At 46.0% G+C, this 12,336-nt stretch overlaps 1 protein-coding gene across 1 annotated transcript in view; it reads left to right on the top strand.

Moving 5' to 3' along the window:
* Positions 1 to 604: 604 nt before the first annotated feature.
* KCNK9 (potassium two pore domain channel subfamily K member 9) overlaps positions 605 to 12,336 on the top strand; it is a 90,263-nt gene continuing 78,531 nt past the window's right edge. Inside the window, exon 1 of the mRNA XM_035125970.3 lies at positions 605 to 1,078. Coding sequence (XP_034981861.1) covers positions 796 to 1,078 — 283 coding nt within the window. The 5' untranslated portion in view covers positions 605 to 795. The remainder of the gene's footprint in view (positions 1,079 to 12,336) is intronic.

The following is a 12,336-nucleotide window of genomic DNA, read 5'->3' as shown; positions in this document are numbered from 1 at the left end:
CCTACCGGCGCACACCTGGACCGGCCACATCTGGAGACGGGACCCGCCGGCCTCTCCCGGGAGGGACAGCCCAGTCGCACATGGGTTGGAAGGGGCGTGCCGCCGTCCCGCCGCCTCTCTGATGGGACCCCTCTTCGCGTCGTTAGCCCGCTCCCCCCGGGGCTTGACAAGTGCGGAATAAACCCGAACCCGAGCGGGGAAGGGCGATTGCGGGGAGACAGGTGGCGGGGCGGGCAAGATCAGCTCTCCCCGACGGACTCGACTTCCCTCTTGGCTTTCCCTTGCTAAGAGGGCGGGGAGGGAGTTTTTGGGATTTTGGGAAAACTGTGGGCGGCGGCGTGGAGGGGGGACCTGCCTCTGGTCCTCGGGCTGAGCCTCCTTTCGACTCCTCAGGTGGGCAAGATCTGGTTTCCTGAAGAGGTGCCCTTGATGGCCCTGCGCGCCGGGACAGCTTGGTTTGGGCAGGTCTTGCGCAGAGTTTGCCGGCTGCAAGGTCCGTGGTCGAGACGCTCCAGCAGCCTTCTGTGCCTGTCCGCCTCCCAGGAGCCCGAGCCGCGAGGCGGAGAGCAGCAGCAGCCAGAGCAGCAGCAGCGGCGGCGGCAGCAGCAGCCCGAGCAGCCACCGCCACTGCGCTTTCAGCACCAAGGACAGCAGCTTCCCCGAGGGAGCCCCCCGAGCCCCGCCAGGCGCCGCTTGCAGCTCGCCTCGCTCGGCGGCTGCCTCTGTTGCACCCTGTCGGATCCCCGGGCGGCCAGGGGGGGACATGGTCCCCTCCGTGGGCCCTTCCTGGCGGCCATGAAGAGGCAGAACGTGCGGACCCTCTCCCTGATCATCTGCACGTTCACTTACCTGCTGGTGGGGGCGGCCGTCTTTGATGCCCTGGAGTCCGACCACGAAATGCGCGAGGACGAGCAGCTGAAAGCCGAGGAGACCCGGCTCAAGGGGAAGTACAACATCACCAACGACGACTACCAGCAGCTGGAGGAGATTATCATGCAGTTGGAGCCCCACCGGGCCGGGGTCCAGTGGAAATTCGCAGGGTCTTTCTACTTTGCCATCACAGTTATCACCACCATAGGTAAGTCCCCTGCGATGCCGGGATGGGTGCGAGTGGAAGGTTTGAGGGCGCCAAGAGTTGGAAAGCTGAGAGATGCCAAGGAGAGGGACGTCAGAAGGGAAGCTTCCTAAACTTTGGGTGCTGTTCGGTGCTGAACTGTTAACACGGAAAATGAAATATATTTGTACATAAAAGGATGAGTAAATGTGATCAGACTGCTCCAAAGGTTGAGGAGTTATGCAAAATGAAAGCGAGTTACCCAGGGAAAGATGTCTACTAGGAGGTGGGTGAGCTGATGATTTGGGGAGCTGGGCAACTGTGTAAAACAAGAATGGGTTTAGGAAGCTGTGCAGTGGGGATTGGTTCCAAAAGTTGGAGAGCAAATGACCCTCCCTTTCCTACTCTATTAATTTATTTGAATATTTCAATTCACACTTGTTGGACTTTACGTCTCTCTGTCTCTCTGCCCCCATCCCCAGATTCCAGATTAAATCTTAGTAGAATTGGGTGGAGTGACTGGGAACTTCTGAAGGCAGAATTTAGCACCACTAGAAGTTCTTCCCAACTCATGACAGGGAGGCAACAAAATGATTTGCAAGTTTCCGCGGAATGATATTTGGAAGATGATGCCAATAAATTAAGATTTCGAAGTAATTGAAGCTGCAATCGCAGGCACACATAATTGGGAACAAGTTCCAGTGAGCTCAGTTGGACATACTTTTGAGAAAACATATTGGATTGGCTTGCAAGTCTCTTTTGAAGCTTGTTTTCACTCTAGGGAGAAAAAATAGCCAAGGTTTGTAAACTGGCATTGTCATTTACTCTGAAATCGTTCAATTGCGCTACTCGGGAATCTTCACAATAATAGTTTGAGGATTATAACCCAAGTCTTGGATTGCCATGATTCAGGGAACTAACGGACCAGATCTTTCCATCTGATCCTTTGCTTTGGGAAGGGAGAGGCCAATTGCCCCAGAAGTTTTCTTCTACAACAGTAGTACCGTAGTAGTAACAGGTCCTTGTCTGCGTGCCTCACCTCTTGTCTACTTGCAATCTCCTCCCCCTCATTTTAGAAGGAGCAGACAGTCCAATGAGCAAAATAGTAGGAATCAGAGAACTTGCCCAGGGCTGAACGTAACAAGACTTTTTAGATGACTGCTTTGTTGACAAGGCAGAGCTGTTTTTCTAGCAGCGTACCATACTCTTGGGAAAAGTGCAGAATCCCCCAAAGAAAGTTTTCCTCTCCTAAAATAAAATAAAATATTGCTTGACGGGATGAAAAAAATATCAGTGTGTAGCCCATTTCATCCCTCAGGCCCTGATGAGGTATCGAGAGATAGGTAACAACAGAAGAAAGGACCCTGGACTTTATTTTGCTCTGATGCATTCATTCCCCCCCCCCCCCAGTGCTTGGTTTTATTGCTTGCCTATTTGTATGTTCAGATGCATGTGATGAGAAAATGAAGATGTTCTCTCAATATACACCACTAGCAGGTCACTTGAACACAATAGTTGGTTAATAATGCATGCACTATGTTCCGTTGGACAGGACACGAAGAACAGAACAACGTTATTAATTGAGACAGACACTGCCATTACTGCCAGTGTAAACATTAACACGCGAAGGAGCTCTCAGTTTTCAGCAGAATGTCCATTCCACCTTCCTATAAGCAGTCAGGTGGGGAAGGTGTGGAGTTTACAGCAGTAAATTGCTTGCTTGAGAGGTAATCTGACACTGGGAGAGATTTTGCAGATTATGTCTTTCTAACTTTGTTTAAAAAGACCGTTTCTTTTGGGGGGGCAAAATTGAGACTTATTTTGCTGAGTCTCCCCTTCACTTCAATCTCCCCCACACCCTGTCATAAAGGTTCTTTGTAGAAATCAAAACCTGAATGCTTTGGAACAATCTTTGTGAAGTTGGGGGTTTTTGGGGGCGGGGGATCAGGGAGGCAAACACAGCAGAGTATTAACCCCCACCCCCGTGCTTTAATTCTGATATTTTTCCACTTGCTGAATTTGTTCTGCTTCTCCAAGTGCTTTAATTTTTTTATATATAGTAATTTTTATTAATCACAGTGTAATGACAGCCTCATTATAACAATACCAATTTATAATGCAATTATTAATACCAATGGTTGGACAGTGTTCTCGAAGCTACGAACATGAGTTTGACCAAACTGCGGGAGGCAGTGCAAGACAGGAGTGCCTGGCGTGCTATGGTCCATGGGGTCACGAAGAGTCGGACATGACTAAACGACTAAACAACAACGAAATACTGAATTATATAATTTAGATATAGTGCCCCCCCCCCAGTGTGCTAGATTTGATGGTTTGATGATTTTCTTCATTTCTGCTTTCCAAAATTCTCCAAGTGCTTTTAGAGAATTTGACCCAGTGTTAAAAATTAGTTCCATCTTTTATAATGTTATGTTTTAATGATTGTATTGAACATTGTCACAATAGTTTGTTGAATGGGCTGGCGGTTTAGTTTAGTTTAGCTGGACCCAATGGCATAACTTCCTTTCGTGAGTTTCGGTACATCCGCTGTCTCTTACCTTGTGTACGTATTTAAAATTGTGAGTATATAATTGAAATACCTTGTAATATGTTGCAGAAGGATGAAAAGATTTTTTAAAATGCTCTCAGTATACATGTTTGCCTGCCTGCATATTAACTAAAAATATTGGATATTTAGATAAAAAGCTTTCTTATAAAGAGCACAAGGAATAATTGGAAGAAGCCTGTTGGAAAGAGAACTCTGAATTTAGCCATGGGCATGACCTATTCAAAGGCAAACACTATCCTTCCTCCTTCCTTCCTTCCTTCCTCCTCCTCCTCCTCCTCCTCCTCCTCCTCCTCCCCTCCTCCTCCTCCTCACCCCATTGATTTCAATGGGAGAGTTAAGTGTTAACTTTGACTGGCTTCTACCCCAAATGTGACTTGCATCTCCATTGCTTAATTTGCAAAACAACAGGTGCTAAGGTTCAACCCAACTTGGAAACCATGGGCTAAGCCAATATGTCTGAATGTGCTCTTATTGTGATTACTTAGGATTGAGAAAAAGCACTCTGTACATGTTCAAAGGCACTCTCCCCTCCATCCAGCCTGTAGGCATAGATTAAAAAACAACAACACAAGCTGGATAGTTTGGAGAGCTCTTCAAGCTGGGCTATATAGAACCACTATCACTGAAAACAGAACTTGGGACTATGCCTTGCTGAACCTTGGCACTAATTAAACCTGAAACCATCACTTGAACTTGTGTTGCATGACCCTTTGGATGATTTGTTTGCATTGGCTAATTTATTTATTATGTTCATTAAATAACTTTTATTAATTATAATGAGTTGCCCCATATATACCCTGTGCAACAAATCAGTTAAGAGGAAGTTACTTGCATAGGTTAGATCCACGAACAGAGCAATTCTATGCATGCCTGCTCAGAAGTAAGGCCCATTCACTTCAATGGGACTTATTCCCGGGTATGTAAAGGGTTGCAGGCTCAGCAAGCTGAATGCTGTCCTACTGAAATCAATGGGACAAGTTAGCCTTGACTTATTTTCAGACCCATTTATTTCAATGAGTGTCAAGTTCTACCAGCCCATCCTTTGCATGAGGACAAATTTAACCATTTCTCACGTGCGGTTAATTTATACCTTTAAAAAGTGCTTCTGTTTTCTTTATTCCACTTCAGTAGTTTTAGGCCTTTAGAGAAAACACTTTTTTAAAAAAAGAAAGTTATTTTAGAATAATCTGCAGTGACATCAAGTGTGCCGCTCGGCTGGGTTTTTTTTTTAAGTTTCTATTTTTAAACTAACCTTGAAGACATCGCTTTGCACACACTTTGTTCTCTCTCTGAAACCACCTAAGTACAACTCAGGAAGCAAAAGCACATTTTATGCATTAATGAGAAGGCACCAAGTGTCTCAGTAGGGTATAGATAGTGGGCTTTTACTAGCAAATGCAATCTGAAATTTCCATATTTTGCATAGTGTCAATAAATACAACAGTTGGTTGTGTTTTTCTGGATTGGCTTCTTATCAAAGGCAAGAAAATAAGAGTGTCCCAGAGGTGAGCTTACCCAGGTGCAGAATTTGACATCTGGCAATGAGCAAGTTGGTCGAGGTTTAGCGATTATGGTGTGTTTGTTAAAAATATTTCAACACCGCCGCCCCATCGAAAATGGCAAATGTTTAAATCAGGCGTAGGCAAACTCAGCCCTCCAGATGTTTTGGGACTACAACTCTCATCATCCCTGACCACTGTTAGCTAGGGATGATGGGAGTTGTAGTCCCAAAACATCTGGAAGGCCGAGTTTGCCTATGCCTGGTTTAAATTGTTCCAAAGTGCTGCCTATGTTCAGAAATCCTTAGTATGCCACCTTTTAGAGTTCCGTTGTCATCATTTTTATTTGCAGAAACCCTGTCAGTGTACATTACGCTCTACAGCATAAACCAGTGTCCCTGCCCCTAGGAACATACAGTGCCAAGTCTGACAGGGAATAGAGGCATGTAAGAGAGAGGAGGGGGGCAAGGATAACAAAGGGTGAATGTGAGCAAATGCTGTTCATGCCTATGAGCTGTGTACACACCTGAAGCACATTTAGAACCCCGCCTCCCGCAAGAATCATGGGAATTGTAGTTTAAGGGTGCTGGGAACTGTAGCTCTATGAACTACAGGATTATCGGGAGTGACTGTGTGCTTTGACTGCATGGTGTGTGCTCAGCCACTGTGGCCTCGCTGCAGTTGAGGACTGACGCTGCAAGCCTTTGCTGTTGTACCTGGGGACCAAGAAGTGAAGTGAAGGCTTCATGAAAGAAAATCTCCACCAGCTTTCCCAAGACCGTCACACACTGAGGATCATTGCTGGTTCTCCACATGGACCAATAAGCAGGTTGTACTGTATTCTCTCTTCCATCCTTGTGACGCGCTTGCTGCCAGCCCGGACCTGGGTTTCCTCAGTGAGGCCCCATCTACAGTATACATTTAAAATACCATTTTAAACAGTCATGGCTCACCGCCCCAAGGAACCTGGGAACTGTAGTTTTTGTTTTTGTTTTAAATGGCATGGAGAGCTTTTAAGAGAACCCTATTCCCTTCACGGAGCTCCCTGGGAAGAGGGATTGAGAATTAAACCACTCTGGGAATAGTAGCCCTGCGAAGCGAATAGGGGGTCACCTAATGACTCTCAGCACCCAACTACAGTTCCCACCAGGGTTCTTTCAAGGAAGCCACAGTTCTTTAAAGAGATACGATACTGTTTTAAAGAGATAGTGCAGATGGAACCCGATAGACCACAAATTGTGACACTGTTTCGATGAAGAGGTTAGGAGGGGGCTAGCATGAGCTACTTCTATCTACTGTATTTGGTTTTTGACTGGAAAAAGGGCTTTCCGTGGCTACTTTAAATTTGTTGTGGTGTGCTGATGTTGTGATTTCTCCCCTTTTTTTTCTTTTGAAGGTGCTTTTAATTAATTAATTAATTATAAAACGCAAACCACTTTGAACTGCTGGAAAAGCAGTACGGAAGGCTTTTTAATAAATAAACCTTAATTAAATAATAAATCAATCATTTCCGAGGAGGGATTTGAAGGAAGAGAGAGTGAGAGAGATGTAAGACCACATGAAGGGGCTTCCAAACCCTTATATCGTGTCCCTCAAAGGTATTTTCGCATTTTACAGATTGGCTTTTTCGCTGAGCGTGCCCTCAGAAGGGGACCCTCACTCTTTTACTCTGACTAGTGTATGTATGTTTTTAAAGAAGAGTTTAGTTTGCATTTTGAGGGGTACGTTGAAAAGCAAGTGCAATGTTTGAAGAGGCTCTGCACTCGCTCTCAATGGCGTTTCTGTGCGCTGCTCTGGTTTGCCAGAAGCGGCTTTGTCATGCTGGCCACATGACCCAGAAAAACTGTCTGCAGACAAACGTCAACTCCCTTGGCCAGTAAAATGTGATGAGCGCCACAACCCCAGAGTTCGCGACTGGACGGAACTGAGGCTCAGGCTGGCCAACTTGGGAAACTGCTGTAGGTCAGTGGCTGAGTGACTCCTTTGCATGCACTAAGTCTCAGGTTCATCCCCCAGTCTGGGTAGAGCCGCCTGAAACCTTGGAGAATTGCTGCCAGTCGGTGCAGGCATTACTGAGTTAGTATAAGGCAACTGGCTATGTTCATAACTTGCTCTTTCTCTGTCTGCACATGAGTTGCAAAGATAAAAATAAGTGGGCAATGAAAAGGCTAGATGTCCTTTAGCCCCTTTGCCTCCTCTCCCATCGAAATAATCCCCTCCCCGTGCTGCTTTGCCACAGAGAAGTAGCACCTGGGAAATTTGGATTCATGAGTTCACTGCTCACATGCAGTTTTTGACTCAGAGTTAATTGCAGGTTTGAGATAGATCCTGGTGCAGCCAGGATTTAAGTCACAAGTTCCTGTCTCGTATGCTGTCCACACTTTGCTCGCTGACCTTGCTTTGTGTCCCTGAGTGGTCGAGTCCTTTTGGCTGGCTAGAATGTGTCCTCAAACTCTGATATTGCTTGCCTGGATTATGGATTATGGATTATGGATAGAGGAGAGAGAGAGAGAGAGAGAGAGAGAGAGAGAGAGAGAGAGAGAGAGAGAGAGAGAGAGGAATACAGTGCACTCTACAAATGCAAATTTGCAACCAAGATGAACAAGGGTCTGGACACCAAGCCTTATGAGGAATGGTTGAAGGAGCTGGGTATGTTTAGCCTGGAAAATGATGCCTGATGATCGTCTTCCAAAGCAACTACTCTATTCCAAACCTAAAAATGGAAAGCATAATGCTGTGGTCAAAAGAGGTTTAAAGACTGTCTCAAGGCAAATCTTAAAAAATGTAGTATAAACACCGACAACTGGGAAACACTGGCCTGTGAGCGCTCCAGTTGGAGAACAGCCTTTACCAAAGGTGTCATGGCCTTTGAAGACACTCAAACTCAGGACACAAGGGAGAAACGTGCTAAGAGGAAGGCACGCTTGGCAAACCATCACCACGATCAACTCCCGCCCAGAAACCAATGTCCCCACTGTGGAAGGACTTGTGGGTCTAGAATTGGACTCCTCAGTCACTTACGGACTCATTGTTAAAACCGTGTTTATGGAAGACAATCTTATTCGGCTACGAGTGATCGCCAAAGAGAGCCTGGAAAAGAGGAGACTGAGAAGAGATTTGATAGCCATCCTCAAAAATCTTAAGGGGTGTCTTCCTTGGGGGTTTTAAAGCAGAGGTTGGATGTCATGGATGCTTTAAGTGAGTTTCCTGCATTGCAGAGAGTTGGACTAGATGACCCTTGGGGGTCACTTCCAACTCTACATTTTGACAATTTTACATTTGTGGCTCTGCCTCTTTTGCCTCTGGCTGTATGTATCTATTTGGACCGTGGAAAGTTGTTCAGAAGGGAAGCAAACCATGGGGCTCTAAATATTTTCCCTCTCCCTATTTTAACTGGAGATGCCAGGGATTGAACCTGGCACCTTCTGTATGGAAGCTGCTGCTTCATCACTAAGTTACAACTTCTCATATGATGCTGCAGTCATGTGCCTTGCGCCCCATTCCATCTTCTGTCAACGGATGGTTTTTCCATTGCATTTATATCTCATCTTTTTCCTACAATGAACTCATGGTGGCATCCAAGGTTCTCCTTCTCTTCCTCATTTAAACCTCACAGCAACTCTGTGAGGTAGGTTAGGCTGAGAGGCTGTGACCGGTCCAAGGTCACCTGGTGAGCTTCATGGCCAAGTAGGGACCCGAATCCTGGCCTCCCAGATCCTAGTCCCACACTAACCACTACACCACACCGGCTCTCCAGTTAGGGAGCATTTGCTTAAGAAACCATGCCAGTGAAATGGAAAAGTTGGAAAGATTACTTTTTCCCCCCTGGAGACCCATTTTGCACCACCAATGTACAAGAAGGAACGGTGCTAAACTGGTTGAACTGGTCAGTTCCTTGCTGCAGCTGCTCACTGTTAAAAGGAAGCCAAATGCTCTCCTAAATGCTGAGTGGTCCTTGCTAATTACTACAACTTGCTCACAAATGATGACAAGAGAGGCGGGAGAATTGGGAAGCTTCCAGGTTCCATTGCACTTATAACACTTGACCATTTTTTTTGTTAATTCTGTCCAATGAAGCCCACCCTTCCCTTCATTAACCAGTGATAGATTCCACCCCCCCCCCTCTGGGAGGTGAGAGGTCTAGCTAATTTGTGAGCTCCAGCATTAGCAGAGGCGCAAAATATTTATTCCTTTCCTTGGAGGACATTTTCTGACTCCCAATTGCCATACTCTTTGAATTTTTATTTTCTGGTAAGAAAGTTTTCTACAGGCTGCCATCCAATCCTGCCGCCTCACACCCAATCACTGTGCAGAAAACATATCACTGTGTTCCACTGGGAGCGTTGAAGTGACTTCTCATGAAATTTTCATGACTTGGTGGTTCAAAAAAGTTTATTCAGGGTATTAAAGGAATTTACTTATTACTTTACAGGTTTCTTAGAGAATGATTTCTGAGCATTGAGAAAAATTTGATTGTTTATTTCTGTACCTGAACAAAATGTCTGCTCCTTCTCTATGTCAACCCCATTCACCTTCATCTACCCTGTTTCTCCTATTTTAAGACATAGTCATAAAATAAGCCATAGCAGGATTTTTAAGCATTCAAGGAATATAAGCCATACCCCGAAAATAAGACATAGTGATAGGCACAGCAGCAATGCCAGCCGTGGCAGGAGGAGGAGGAAAAAACCAAGACATCCCCTGAAAATAAGCCATAGTGGTTTTTTTTTTTTTGAGGAAAAATAAATATAAGACGGTGTCTTATTTTCGGAGAAACACGGGTAGTTTTCAGATTCTATTTTCTGATTCAATGTTCAACGTGTATAAGAATGGTGTTGCTCGGCTAGATAAAAATCTTTTAGCCTAGCATGCTGTTTCCAGCAGTGGCAAGTCAAGTGTTTCTGGGTGCTTACAAACATGAGGACCCCCTATGGGCTGTCTGGAGCTCAACTCTGCATATGTCAACTCCACTGAACTAACTTTGCTAATAGTCCTCGATGTGTGTTGATTGCTTCTCTCTCTCTCTCTCTCTCTCTCTCTCTCTCTCTCTCTCTCTCTCTCTCTCTCTCTCTCTCTCAGCTAAACTGAGTTCCTTCGGCCTTTTCTCATTCATTGCATCCTTTGAGCTTTTAAATCCTCCTCAGGATTTGGTGATCATGCCAGGACAGGATCACAGTGAACTCAGATTAGTTATCAGCATCACCCAGTTTCGTCTGTTCTGACTGGCTCTCTAGGTTCTATGGCAGAGACCTTTCCTCTCACCTGGTGTCCTAATAACCCAGGGATTACTGGGGGCCAAAAGTGGTCCTCAGGACTCCCCTCAGGCCACACATCCTCCCCAGCCTCCTTTACCCAGGCCACTTCCTTCACTGGTCCTGCATTGCACACTCCTTGAGTGTGTTTGTCTGTTTGTCATGTGTCTATTGCTGCCTGGATGGAAGAGCAAGGTGTGTGTGTGTGTGTGTGTGTGTGTGTGTGTGTGTTGGAACCTGCCTACTTAGAAACCTAAACGTTACATGGGTTGCCTTGCTCATTTTTGCCCCTGGGCCTGCCCACCACTTACATGCGATTGTCCAGAAAGGAATGAGGTCTTTGGACAGAAAATTGTCCCATGTCCCTGTTTTAACTGGAGATGCCAGGGACTGGATATGAACGCAAAGTGGGTGTTCTGCAAAGTGGGTTAGGCTTCCCCATATGGTGTTGCAATTAGGGTTGGCAGAAGCCTTCACGTTTGCCTCACCCCCTGTAGGTGGCAAGTGGAGGTATTGAATCTCAAGGTGGGCAGCCTTTAACACCACCACTTGCAAGCCTCAGCCTGGCAGAGCTGGCTGCAATTTACACCATGGACACTCGGGGAGAGTCTTTCCCTCTCTACTCCAATTAACCTCTACCTCCAGCGCTTACCCCATGACATTATTAGGGGCTGCTCTCTGACATCACCGGGCTCCACCCCAAGATCTCAGGTTTGGGCCCTGAAATCTCAGGGTTTGGGATTCTCCTGCAGCCCCGATTGCAACAACATTAGATTAGACCTTGTGATGCTGTGCAATGCAGACAAAGTCCTCTGATGTTACACAGGGAGGTTGCTTCAGCAGGGGAGATTGCTTAGATCACAGTGGCTGCATGCATTGTCCACTGCCTCCCACCCCATGTCACTTAACAAGAGCCCATGTAGATTAATGGTGAAGAGAACAGACTCTGATCTGGAAGGCTGCAGTTCCAAAGATCTCTTCTCAGGCATGAAATTGCTATGTGGCCTTAATCAAACCTCTCTCTCTCCTTCTCCCGACAACCCCCACCCCACCAAATGCAACACGAGGTGATAACAAGAGTGGTATACCTCCCAGAGCAATTGTAAAAATAACTAAGAAAACATATATGGAGTTCTTTGAACATTAAAGTAGTAAACAGAAACTCCTTTTCCTCCTCCTCTTATTTATCTGATGTGCAATAAAATGTCTATCCTCGGCTGCTAAGGGGAATGTTCCTTTTCAGGGCTCCAGGGACTGTAGAATAAGACCTTTGTGGTGCTATTTGAGTTCTTCTTCTTTGGCGATCACTTATATCCGAGTACAATTGTCTTCCATGAACATGGTCTTAACAGTGAGTTCGTAAGTGACTGTAGAGGCCAATTCTGGATCCACCTGTTCTTCCACAGTGGGGACATAGCTTTCTGGGTGGGAGTTGATCATGGTGAAGGTTTGCCAAATGTGCCTTCCTCTTAGCTCATTTCTCCTTTTAGCCCTGCGTTTGTGCTTCTTCAAAGTCCATGACACCCTTGGTAAAGGCTGTTCTCCAGTTGGAACACTCATGTGTGAGCTATTTGAGTAAAAAAGGTAAAAAAACCCCACACCCTTGGACAGTTTAGTCCAGTCAAAGGCGACTATGGAGTTGTGGCGCTCATCTCGCTTTCAGGCTGAGGGAGCTGGCGTTTGTCCACAGACAGCTTTCTGGGTCATGTGGCCAGTATGACTAAACTGCTTCTGGTGCAACGGAAACCAGAGCCCATGGAAACACTGTTTACCTTCCCTCCGCAGCGGTACCTATTTATCTACTTGTACTGGTGTGCTTTCGAACTGCTAGGTGGGCTGGGTCATGTGGCCAGCATGACTAAACTCTTTCTGGCACAACTGAACACCGTGACAGAAACCAGAGTGCATGGAAACACAGTTTACCTTCATACTGCAGCAGTACCTAACTATCTACTTTCAACA

Source organism: Zootoca vivipara, chromosome 8 (assembly GCF_965207765.1).
Source record: "Zootoca vivipara chromosome 8, rZooViv2.hap1.1, whole genome shotgun sequence".
Taxonomy (NCBI): domain Eukaryota; kingdom Metazoa; phylum Chordata; class Lepidosauria; order Squamata; family Lacertidae; genus Zootoca; species Zootoca vivipara.
This window is presented reverse-complemented; position numbering and strand designations above follow the sequence as displayed.